Below are 12,563 nucleotides of genomic sequence, written 5' to 3'. Positions count from 1 at the left end.
AGAAAAGAACAAAAACAAAACCCCTGTTCAAACCGCCGGGAAACCTCGACCGAGTCAAAACTCAAAAGATCCAAATCGAAATCTCGAATATCGCCCATAACGCCCTTGGCGCTGCTTAATCCCGCCCGTCATGCACATCCTGGTAAGTGAGATCATCGGGCAAAAAGTCCCTTTTTCTTTTTTTCTCCTCTGGCAAATGTATAGAAAGCCATTTTCTGCAGGGATCTGCTTATAGATCCAGACTCCCATACTCCTAGGAGGATATCGATGACAATTCATCCCATTTCCTTCTCTCTCCCCAGCCTGGCGCAATACGTTGCACAGCGTAGATAGAAAAAAGAAGCCCGAAACAAAAAAAGAAAAACTAAAAAATCGAGAAAAGACAAATAAACTAACAGCCAAAAATAGGTAGTCAACGACGATGGTCCACCAAGCACCAAACTCTCCCCATACCTGCGACCTCTAGTCGACACCCTGAAAGCAAACGGCCACCAAGTCTCCGTAGCAATCCCAGCCGCGTCCCGCTCCTGGATCGGCAAAGCCCACCTAATCGAGGCCTCCCTAACAGCCAGCTACGTCCACCCAGACGCCTTCCGCGCCGACGGCAGCTGGGACACGAGCTTTGAATCTCCTGATCCGGAAAACGACTGGGTGGTAATCCGCAACGGCACACCAGCCAGCTGCGCGCAACTAGGTCTGTACAACCTGTTCAGCGAGCGGGCGCCCATCGACCTCGTCATCTCAGGCCCGAACCACGGCCGCAATGCCTCCACCATCTACAACCTATCTTCGGGGACGGTAGGCGGTGCGCTGGAAGCGGTGTTCTGTGGGAAACGGGGTATTGCTATCTCGTTTGGTAGCAAGGATCCACAGCCTGATGATGTTATTGCCGCCGCGGCTAGACTGGCTGTTAGGGTTGTGCGACATCTTTATGAGAACTGGGATGAGCGCGTCGAGCTTTATAATATCAATGTTCCCATGGTTCTTGATGTTGAGGAGAGGCCGGTGCTGTATACGCGCACGTTGCCGTATTATTGGTCCCGGGGGTGTTTGTATGCTGAGGAGGGGACGGGGAAGAAGGTTAATGGTGTGAATGGTGTGAATGGCGTCCATGTCAATGGCGACACGAATGGCACCACTGTTAATGGTCATGCTCCGTCTCCCAGACAGCGCCAGTTTAAGTGGTCTGCTGATTTATCGGATATGAAAAAGACCTTCCAGGAGAGTGAGGTGGGCACGGATGCTCATACCGTGCTGGATGGCTCGACTAGGTAAGAGATGGGTTTTTTATTTCTTTTTCTTTTTTTTTTTTTTGAGCACTGCTGGAATCGCATATGCTAACGCTGTGTCTAGTGTGACTGCCCTCCGAGCCAATTTCTGGCATGTCCCCGATCTTGAAGGGCCGCTGGACCTTGATTCTTGAATGGGTTCTTGAACAGATTCTGAATGCTTTGGATGATCCTACGATACCCGCAATGGTTTTCGAAATGCATAATATGGTGGTTTATAGGAGGGCCGGTCCGTTTTGTACATATACGGGAATTGCATACACGATTTTCTTTCTTTTTGCCTGGGATTTTGATAAAGGTCATTCGTTGTTATTCTCGCTGCCAGAGAGCCTAGTCTGGCGTAGCCACTGAAACAAAATACAGAAATAGACATCAAATAGCTAGTGTAGGTGCAGGTACAGACGATCAAAGCGGGTGTATCACATAAAGGACAGGAGATGCTGGAATAAGAGCGTCAGCTCTTGAGCTCGGTATAAAAGATCACACCAGTCCTAGAGTGCACGCGCAGCTTCGCCTGCGCCGCTATCCAGAGTCGACACCTGCTCAGCTCGCATCTTGCCCTTGCCGATACCTCCCTCACCGACACCCATTCGTCGAGCCACGTATCGCTGCGCAATAATACCAGCGGTCAACGAGAGGGTTTCCTCAATCCACTCCGAAACCCACTCGCGGGGGTCAACGCCTCCACTCTCGATGATCTCGGCGATGGCTTCGGGCACCACAACGCGCTGAACGTTCGCATCCTCGGCGTCGGGGTTCTCAGGGACTGGCACCGAAGCATCGAGCCATTCGATCCATGTCTGCGGGATACTTTGAGAGATGGCGTGGAACGCAATGCCATGGATGGGGTCGTGGAGGTACAGCGCAAAGCAGATCTCCTCTTCTTGCGTATCAGCTTCCACGGCTCCTTCGGTAGCCTTCTCACCAGTCGCGCCCGCCTGGAAGAGGTCTTTGGAAGCAGTCTGGCTGATAGCCTGGATAGCCAAGAATATATCGCTGCTACGGACAGGGTTCGATTCACTCAGCACTTCCGATGCGTGCTTCGCGGCCTCTTCGACTCCCCCACGGGACGAGAAGTACTCGGTGGCGTAGGACTCGGCGCTGGCTCGAGCGAGCTTAGAACCTTCCACGACGCCTCGCACGGAAGAGATGCTCCGCGGTTGTCCAGGGGTGACCGTCCGCCACCAGGGCCCGTCATTCCAGCCCGCACTGATCATATAGCCGCTAACATCGACCCCGCGCTTCGGGGACGACTCCTGGCCCCGCTGGATCACCAACAGGTCCCCGCCCTCAACCTGGGCCATCACTCGCGAGAATACAGCATAGACTAGCGGGTCGATGCCCGGGTAGCCAGACATATCGTGAGTCACGTGAATTTGTAGGCGCTCATGCGAAGAAATAGGAGGTGCGAGGGTGTGGATGAGGTTGGTAAACGTTGGGATTGCCCTGTCTCGAAGCTCGCCGCCTGCGTGTGCCAATTAGCTCAGTCTGCATGTTGGAAAGCATGTGTTGAGGTAGGAGGATCCATACCAAGATCACGGAGAGCTCCAACATTGCCCTTAACCTGCTGAGCCCACTTCTGAGCCTCCTCATTATTCTGAATCTCCTTGACAGCCGCCTCGGCCTGTTTCATAGCCGCGCTGGCCGTTGCGAACAGACCCCCCGACCATCCACCCCACCAGCCGGCACTCTCCTCGGCTGGTTGCTGTGCGGGGACATTCTCAGGCTCGGCCTTGGGCTGTTCTGGCTTGGTCTCTGCGCGCGAAGGCTGGTTGGTCTCCTCAGACCGGCGGACTGGCGCCTTCTCTTCGGTCGTTCGCTCGATGGTTGCGCTCGGACGGGGAGATCGTGTAGATGGCCTGGGTTTATCGGAAGACAGACGCGGAGTACCTGGTCCACTGGCTGGACGCTGTGTGGCTAGGTGGTCCAGTTCGGCCAGGATGTCCTCCTGCCCGCCCTTAGCATTGTCGGATACGGTGGGTTTAGATGTTTTGTTTTCGGATTTGCCAAGACCGAGGTCGTCAAACTGAGCTAGAAGCTCATCACTGGTTGGTTTAGGGCCCTTTGGAGGCATGTTTGTTTGGCGGAAACAATGTTCAGGAGAGGTGACGACACCTTTGGAGCTTCTAAACCGGTGGAGATCATGTGCCAAGACCAACAGCACTGACTGCAGATGCTTGATGAAGTCAAATTTAGTTGAACTGATGAAGAGAAAGCTGTAATGCTTCACTTCAAGTTGAATATTTCATTCAACAAAAAAAGAAAAATATGCGCCTTGGACGTATTGGATGTTGGACCAGGCCTTGGATTTAATGTGTCACCCCGCACCATACAGAGTACCTACATAACCTTGGAAGGTACCCTGGTATACAATGTCATCTTCACACCTTCACATCTTCACATTTGCCCTTCACAAGTCTATACCACTTGGATTTTAAGCACAACCAAACCAAATCATGCGGAACTCGGAAGCCCAAACCCGACTTCCGCGGCTTTGACTTATCCGCTCCATATGGACCCACGCGGGGTTGTCAATAAATAATTGCTCATTCCCGTATAGAGCCAGTTTCGATTTTGCCAAAATAGTATCTTGCAGCTTTGAATCAGGTACTGAATACTTGCCTCTCATTCGAAGCAGCTGTCTGCTCCAAAGCGCATCATCTCGAGACACATCTCAACTGACATCAAACACTAGACCCCAGATTCCGCCCCAAATCCAGCCATTGAACAAACCGACTTCAAATTCAGATCACCTACAACCCTAAGAACTGACAACCATGCGTCTTCCATATGTTGCAGACCCACCAGCAGCTAGCACACCAGATGAAGCCAGAATCCTAGCCAGCGTTCAAGCCCGCCGAGCTCCAAACCCGCTCCTCCCCCTGGACCTAGCCCTCTTACACTCCTACCCGGTCACAGAAGGCTGGAACTCATTTATTGGCGCAATCCGCACCCGAACCACCCTCACAACTGTCGTCCGCGAACTAGCCATCTGCCGCGTTGCAGTGGTCAACGGCGCCCTGTTCGAGTGGGAACAACATGCACCTCTGCTTACGGAAGGTGGATTGAGCGCAGAGGCATTGAAGTTTATTGGGGATGCCCAGGCGGACTTCTCGAGTGAGTCTGCGTCGTCGGTCTTGGGTGCTGACCAGAGGGCTGTGCTGAAGTATACCGATGCCATGACTAAAACGGTTACGGTGCCTGATGAAGTTTTTGCGGAGCTGAAAGGGTGTTTTGATGAGCGCGAGGTCGTTGAAATTACTGCTACAATTGCGGCTTATAATTGTGTTAGTCGGTTTTTGGTGGCGTTGGATGTTGGCGAGAAGAACCACCTGCACTGAGCTGTAGGTGTGTTAAAGCTTTACGACAGAATATACTGGTTTTAGAAGAGCTGTTGCCATTTTGTTGATGATAAGCATATGTACGAATATGTACTGAAGTATTCTAGCTTGATGATCAGGCACAATTAGAGACCTCTAGCCCAATACTCGTAATGATCTACCACATTTAAGAAGAATGTGACACATCCAAGTAATGTGGCGTCAAGTCTACAATGATGAAGTACACTATCTTTCTTGAAAACTTCTCTCCTCTTTGATTCTCCAATTCGTCCATCTTTCGCTTTCAAGGGCTCACCCTGGTTCAATCAACATCTCAGTGTTATCATCTGGCGCCTCAGCAATATGGCGGCATCTCTACCCCTGGAACTAACTGGGTGCCTGTGGTACTTCCAAGGTGGCCACCCGACAAGCCTATCTAGGTTGCACTCCTTGATTTTGCCAGATTGATATTATTTTTTTTAACAAGATTGGAGCTGGGGGCATTATATAAAGGATAGCCATGAATGCAGGGTCCGAATCTACTTTTCGAGATGTATGCTTCCAGCAGCGCCCAAATGCAAAGCAAAAGCAAGAGGAGAGAGCTTGTATGGTTCATAGCTGGTACATCCTTCAAGACTCGCAGAAAAAGCAAACTGAATTAGTAGGTCTGTCTAGAGAATACAACTAAACGCGGAAGTCTCCAATCAAATGGACTTTGTATATATATAGTTAGAGGTGGATGTGGGCAGGTGTTTAGCATGTCAAAAAACAACCGACATTTAAGTAGTGTATTTTAATGGATATCGTCAAGTCAAATTAACATTTGACATTTGTTTATCGATAAATATTATTGTGCGATACTGCTTCAATTCTCATGTGGAGTGTATAGGCCCTGTAGTATGTCGCATGTTTCTGGGCATTTGTGCCACCTATATGTCCCGGCTATTATGCTTGTTGCTCATGGTACTTACTGCATACTGTTTGCGCTTGATCATGAGTATATATGTAATTTCCAGCAATTCCTGCGTTATTTATACTCATTTTCACGGGTCTAACACAGTGAAGAATCCAACCCACTCCACAACAAAAGGCGGAACGAAAGGGCAGAAATCCAGTGGAGTCTAGATTGTGGCTCCTCTCGATGGGGAACCTTGGTAGCCCTGGGGAAGATCTACTGCTGACGTAATATCTCCGGACTTCAATCTTGGAAGCCTCGGTCATCGTATCTCCATGGCACTAACAGAGATTGCAGAATCTGTGGGACTACGTACCATTCGTATCCCTTGACCTGACCTCGGGATCTTTGGCCTGTTGAGGTCAGCATCTGCGTATCCACACAATGAGTGACAACCGCTCCCTGATGGTCCGCAAATTCCTGGAAGACAATGACTCAGCAGTCGTGTTAAGGCAGAAGCAAACAGCACCTGACAGTTCTGTCTGAAGTCTGCTGGACTAGAGATCCCAAAGTCTATATTTCCTTTTCTACGGGACGTTGATGAATTCATATACGCTCTCTTAAGTCTTGAAGCCTTGAAATCGCTAAAGCCGCTTCATTCAGTCGATGGTATGGCGTGTGAAATCGTATCGCAGACGCAGCTTGATCGACTCGAAGCTTATGAGACGGACAAAACCGGCTAAGACAATGCTCGATCGACCTTCTGAATGATGACAATGCATCCAATACTGTTGAAATGGTTACTTTTATGTGGAATGGACAATAAGATGAACTATGGGAAGGTACGTTTGACCTGAAGCGGTGGGGAAAAGAGAAGCGGTTGGGAGATCCAGGTTGAGAACCCGAAATACGGGATACATTTACGGGTGACAGGTTCTATACATCCCGAGATTGGGAACGCGGGGAAGACAGACGTCTAACTCGTCCGTCGTAATAGAACAGTGTGCTGCAAGAAAGCATCCACGGTCGGGTGTCCAATGGACCAGCCAAGGGTTTGAAGGACATGCCATTCCATCTGTGTGAACATATCGTCATTGTAAAGAGAGCAGCACATCGGCTTCGACTCCTTGATAAAGACAGGTATTTTACAACGATAATATCGTGACATGGAACAGAGGTGAATTTTAGGAACCCGATCTTTTCATGTCACTTGTATATGAAAGTACGTGACATATGCAGATAGTGACACCTGATTCTTCTTATCCTTCTATGTACACATGTAGTTATAGCACTCATAAAGGGAAGAAGTATCTATGAAAAATACATTCAAGGACATATCTAAGAAAACCGAAGACTATGTACTATAAACACTACTAGGACCAACATACAAAGACCGTATAACTGGCTAGCTATCCTTGTGTACCACTCATGTAGTAGGGGACTAAGACGGTGGTGAAGGTAGCAGTCCGATTAGGCGTGACGGTCGCTAAAGACCCTCGTATATGGCCTAGATGAATGTGACAACCTACGATATCCAACTCACCATTTGTTATGTAGACAGTAATTGCGAGACGAATATAAAATTTCTTGTAAACATTATCAACATTTGACTGAGGATTCTATCCGATAAGCCCCGGAGGGTTGGGATCATGTAGACGAAGGAGACATGGGCGATCATCCGCAAGGATGGCAGCGCAGGTAGACGGTCATTCACGGTCGATATAACGTCATATCTGATGAGATATGCTATATGACGCTGGATCTGAACAGTTTCCTTGGTATCTATGGCTAGTTTGACTTTGGCACGTCTGCTGGCTCTGCCTGTGACTTGGTGCATGAATAAGAGAGGATATTGGAGGGGGATCTATCTATAAGCCAAACTCGTCCTGTACATTGTCTACATCTTAAATGCAACTAGCCAGAGGCGATACTATTTACCTAGGTAAAAGCTTCTGGTCCACATATTCTAGCCAGGATGAGGCGTCATTCCCCCGGTGACACAAGGCACGGAGACCATGCACCGGGAGTGGGGTGGACCAAGGGAAGTCACCTACGGGGATATTCACACTAGCTGGGTACCATTTTGAATATGGTAAAATAATATCTTTCAGGTCCCGTCCCTGTCGCTTACCCGAGACTTACTCGTTGGGTATGGATATAGTCGAGTCCATGGGACCGGCCATGGCAGAGTCCCTAGAATTAAGCGCATAGACAAATCTTTGCTCTAATTTCCAGCTGCCTCAATCGCCGGCTATTGAGAAGACACTATTGTTCGACCCTTAAAAGTACGTATCATGTGACGTGAGTTGCGAATAGCACAAAAGTCTATAGACGAGTAGGTAACAATGCATTAATAAAGAGAATAGACGATTAAAGATCAATACAATGCAAAGAATCAATAAAATCATCAGATCAATAGAGATCAATAGCGATCAATCCAAATCCGAATCCCCCTTTCCTCAATGTCGTCCAATGTGGCTAGTAGATAGGAAGCCTCTGATTGGTCGGGCCAGGACGGGGTTTCCACTGCCTATGAAACTACAAAACTATCTCTCTCTCAACCTCAATCTCTTCTCAACTTCATCATCCTAAACCCATTTCCCCTTCCCATTTATTTCCTTCACCTGTGCTCTTTCTGTTCTGTAATCTCACTTCATCTATCGTCTTTGTTTTCGTGTCTTCTTCTTTGCGCGGTGTCGCGTCGGCGAAGATCATTTTTTCTTCTTCATACTACCCGGAGACGCAAGATCTGCGCGCCAAACACAAGATTGCGGCGTACTTTTCCTTTGACATCTTCTCTATTTCACTTGTCTCCTAAATTTTATCCCCTCTCCATATTCTCCCATCCCACTTCGTCTTGTGTCCCAATACGTGGACTGTCACCTACCCAGCCTTCCCCAGTCAGATAGTAAGTACACATCCCTGGCAGCCACTCACGCCCATCCTGCATCCTTCTTTGCAGCACTCACTAATACCCAGCAGTCATTGGCTGTGACTCGTGTCTTCTATCCACAAGCATTCGAGTCGACTCTAAACATCTCATGGTAAGTGTCGCGTCTTTTCTACTTTTTTTTCCTGGCACAGTCTCGCAGTACTTCCCGGTCACATCTTGATCCATGCATTTTTGCCCGACCGTGTCTCATGTCTTATGCTTTTTTTTATGTTACATATTGCATTCACTGGGTTTACAATGTCTTGCGATCCTTGTGCTGGCCGTCCATGCCTTGTACCTTGTGCCTTGGCCTTGGGACCGCGGAATTGCGCTGCGATTTACTGGCGTCTTGGCACCCGCAAGCGAACCAACGCTGACCATCTATACAGATTCTTTCTTGACATTCTTCATTCTCCATTTGAGACCTGCGTTTACTTTTTCTTTTTTTTTCCCTCTATTTCTTTCGTCTTTTATCGAAACACTCATACCCCTCTTGTTCTTTTTTTTTTTTTTTCTCCCTTCCCTGTCCATTTACACCAAAATGGCCCCTATCCCAAGGGCCGATCTGGATGGGGACAATCCTTCTTCGGATGTTGGTGACAGCCAGGACTCCCCCCTACGCCGTCAATTTTCTGAACCATTCCGCCCCCAATCTACTTCCACCCAGATCTCCCAGTCCCCAGAGCCCATGCCTCGACGGCTCAAGTGTGATTGGTGTGGGAAGCTTTTGATGCTCCCAGATGACGCAAGCATCTCTGAAGAAGATGTTCTGAATGATCATATCAACGAAGCTCACCCGAAATCTATCAGCTTTTCTGGGTATGACGGTGCCGATGATGGAGCTGAAGACCTCGCTGAAGAGCTCGCCGAAGATGGCGCTGATGATACTTACGACGAGAATGGCGATCTCCAAGATGACGACGCCATTGAACAAAACGAGCCCATAGCTCAAGCCGCCAAGCCCGAAGATGGCGAGGCTCAGGATGAAGAAGGCGAAGAGGTCGCAGTGGAAATGACCACTGACGATATCAATGACACCCAGCAAACCGAAATCCAAGACAATGTCAGCAACATACCCGAAACTAAACGTGACCTGTTGGACTGGCTTTCCAACCCGCGTACTGGATATCCCGAGGAGTATCGCCTCCGCGAGGCCCAGTGGCGACGACCAGATGTGAAAAAGCGCCTTGAACGCTTCTGGAGAGTTCATGATGCCAACAAATTCTCTCCAGACTACGACCAGGAAGCTGCCAAGTGTGAATCTACTTGGGAAAGTACTTTCCACGACCTCTCTAAGACGAGGAAACGTGATGCTCCTGAACCCGCCCCTCATCCTCTTCCCTACAAGAAGGCCAAAGTCGAAAAAGGCCAATTCCTTGAAGTACAGACTCAAGAAATCGATGAGCTCGTCAGCATGCTCCGCAATCCCGAAAAATACAGTCCCGAAGAACTCTACGCACTCACACAAACCGCTGCCTTTGCCCTGAAGGTATTTCAAGATGAATACCTGGCTCTAGATGATCTCTACCTTAAGGCGCATCGACACAAACGAGATGAACCCTCATACCAAACAAAGCGACATCAACTGCAGGGTCACAAGAAAAAGGGTGGAGCCCCTCTGGCTCGCGTCAATGAGGACAAGAATGACTTCGAGGAAAAGAAGGAGGCCATGCTCTATGGCTACAAACACAATTATTTCCCTGGCAACACACCGCTTGTTCCGATCCGCACACAGCAGGATCCATTTGTGCAGGGAGGCTTTGTCCCAACTCCTGCACAGGCCAGAAAGATGATTGCTAAGAACAAAGAGAGTGGTGATCTTAACCCTGATGGGTGGGCAATCTTGAAGAAACATGGCCTTGAATATCACCCTCGCATGCATGAACCTCGACGCGAGCCACTTGTGCCAAAAGTCACCCGGAAGCGCAAGGCCGCAGAGGTTGAAGTTCCCGCCAAAACAACTGATACAGAAGAGACTCAGAATGAGAGTGCGGATGCTGACGAAACTGATGATGACAACCACCCTGCAAAGCGGCGCACACGAGGCCGCGGTGGCAAAACTGTTGTTGCCGAATCAACTCAGTCTGATGCAAACTCTCGCAGAGGCATTGGCCGTGGCCGTGGCCGCGGACGCGGCCGTGGGCTTGGTCGCCTTGGTTCCTCTCGGGCTACCTTTGAAGTCACCCCTGCCCCAACCCAACCCTCATCCCGGGGCAGGGGTCGACGTGGCCATAGCAGCCTGGCCTCCTCATCGATCCCTCCAGCAGAGACCTCCTTCCCGGCCGTCGAACCGACGGCCGCTGCAAGCCCTGCCGAACCCACCCCGGCACCGGCCAAGAAGGAGGCTCTCTCTGCTGAGGCGATCGAGGAGGCCAGGCGCCAGAAGATTGCCAATTCGAAGAACCCAAAGAGGACCAAGGCGATGCTCGATCACTGGGACCGGTTCAACCGGGAAGGACGGATCCGCAACCCAAAGCGATCCAAGGCCCAAATCGAGCAGGACCGGACCGTCGACGGCGCCGCCGACGAGGTCCCCAAGCCCACTAGCCACGGCCGCCGCAAGCGGTCGCCCTCGCTGGCACCACTTGCTGGCAACCTCGCCCCTAAGGGGCCCACCGGCCTGCCCTCAATGGCAAGCGTACAGGCGCAGCAGCAGCAGCCCATGCCCCCCACCCTCCCTCCTATGGGGGTGGTCCCTCACTACGGCCCCGGCCCAGTGAACCCTTTCGCTGCTGCTGCGTCTGTTGCGCCTATGGCGCAACTGGGGCAACCCATGCCGCCCCAGTACGCCCCATTCCCGTACGTCCAGTACCACGGGATGGGTCCCCTCCCGGGTCATAACCCGCGGGACCCACGCCGTTGAGGGCAGGCCGGCATCGTCGAGGCAATCCTCAGTTGTCCCTCTCTCTCACTTTAGATATTTCTTACTTCATGTTCATCTCACTTTTGTTTTTTTCAAGTGAGAGAGAGGGGACTGAGGATTGCCTCGACGCCAACTGATCATCGCTTCTTGGCCCACCCCAGGGTCTGGAATGGGGTCGCAGGGGATCATCTTCGCCCCGGTTTATCTTCCCTGCTTGGTGCACGGCCCTCTTCGTGACTGGGCTGAGCCCGCGGTCGATAAACCGGGGTGGAGATGATTCCCTGTGATCTCTGACCTCCCTGGGGTCTGGGCCAGGAAGCGATGATCAGATACATTATGATCATAAGGTACTGGTGCCCTGGCAGTGTCCGGACACTGCCAGGGCACCAGTACATGTATTCTAGGGCTAAATTCATGTTGTATAAAAAATTCTTGCTCTCTGTCTGTAGTTCTCAAGGTTGTAGATTGTATTTTGGATACGGACTCGGGATTCGTCCAAGTAGGTAGATGGTACCTAAATCATGGGCTATATTTTGCTTCAACGTTAAGCAATTGCGCTTTTACAATTCGACATAAGACTGTCCACCCCAGACCCATGTTCCAATTTCCCTGAGTCCTTGTTCGCCGATCCTTATATCACTTTCCACAGGAGGCACTGGACTCCGCAGAAAGAGAAGATGGAATGGGATAACGAGCGGTGCTCCAGTGAGTTTATTACCGCCAATAACTACGTCAGTCCAGATTTCTGCCTGCAGTATGCTAGTATGTTGTCTATAACAGGAGTATTTTATATACGAATGAGAAATATAGAGATTATATTTCTTGTTCGAACATCTCAATGCTGACATTCTTAGTTGAATTCTCTACAGCACATCTAGATTTCCATCGCGTCGCATGTTACACCTTTCCACTGTCTATATTCCATACAATACTTGTTGTTGGAATAAAATACGGCATTATTCCACTCGACCAACACAAAAACCAAGGTCAATGTATATAGCCTAATGGAGACCATATCCCAGTTTGACACTTGGCCTACTATACTACGTAGACTGTGTAGTTAGGACTTTCCGCAATTATTAGGGTAGGGCTCTTATATTGAAGCAAAATGAGTGTTCGTGTGTACATACGTACTGCCACAGTGGCAGTCGCTCTTGCTCTTTGATCTTCCCTCTATCCTCTTTCCCTCTGTTGTTTATAGTCGCGTTAGAGACAGGTAGGCGCGTTCTGACCTCGCGTTTCGTCCGGAGTTTACCACGTGATG

The 12,563-nt window shown here is 49.9% G+C and overlaps 4 protein-coding genes across 4 annotated transcripts; 3 read left to right on the top strand and 1 right to left on the bottom strand.

The window, feature by feature from the left end:
- Nucleotides 1-130: 130 nt before the first annotated feature.
- On the top strand, nucleotides 131-1,423 carry N7525_010954 (5'/3'-nucleotidase SurE; the record flags this gene model as incomplete). Its single annotated transcript, XM_002561061.2, has 3 exons — nucleotides 131-142; nucleotides 409-1,271; nucleotides 1,354-1,423. The coding sequence occupies 3 exons, from the start codon at nucleotides 131-133 to the stop codon at nucleotides 1,421-1,423; spliced, it is 945 nt and encodes a 314-aa protein (XP_002561107.1).
- Nucleotides 1,424-1,780: 357 nt separating this feature from the next.
- On the bottom strand, nucleotides 1,781-3,363 carry N7525_010953 (DUF5427 domain-containing protein MTC1; the record flags this gene model as incomplete). Its single annotated transcript, XM_002561062.2, has 2 exons — nucleotides 1,781-2,754; nucleotides 2,820-3,363. 2 exons carry the CDS (start codon nucleotides 3,361-3,363, stop codon nucleotides 1,781-1,783), a joined length of 1,518 nt encoding a protein of 505 aa, XP_002561108.2.
- A 703-nt stretch (nucleotides 3,364-4,066) lies between these two features.
- On the top strand, nucleotides 4,067-4,630 carry N7525_010952 (carboxymuconolactone decarboxylase family protein; the record flags this gene model as incomplete). The annotated part of the gene is made up of 1 exon (XM_002561063.2): nucleotides 4,067-4,630. One exon carries the CDS (start codon nucleotides 4,067-4,069, stop codon nucleotides 4,628-4,630), a length of 564 nt encoding a protein of 187 aa, XP_002561109.1.
- A 4,347-nt stretch (nucleotides 4,631-8,977) lies between these two features.
- On the top strand, nucleotides 8,978-11,299 carry N7525_010951 (uncharacterized protein; the record flags this gene model as incomplete). Its single annotated transcript, XM_002561065.2, has 1 exon — nucleotides 8,978-11,299. One exon carries the CDS (start codon nucleotides 8,978-8,980, stop codon nucleotides 11,297-11,299), a length of 2,322 nt encoding a protein of 773 aa, XP_002561111.2.
- Nucleotides 11,300-12,563: the final 1,264 nt, after the last annotated feature.

This window comes from Penicillium rubens (assembly GCF_028828025.1).
Source record: "Penicillium rubens strain IBT 27055 chromosome Unknown utg000004l_segment0_segment0, whole genome shotgun sequence".
Lineage (NCBI taxonomy): Eukaryota > Fungi > Ascomycota > Eurotiomycetes > Eurotiales > Aspergillaceae > Penicillium > Penicillium rubens.
The sequence above is the reverse complement of the archived record's forward strand: the minus strand, read 5'-3'. Positions and strand labels throughout refer to the sequence as shown.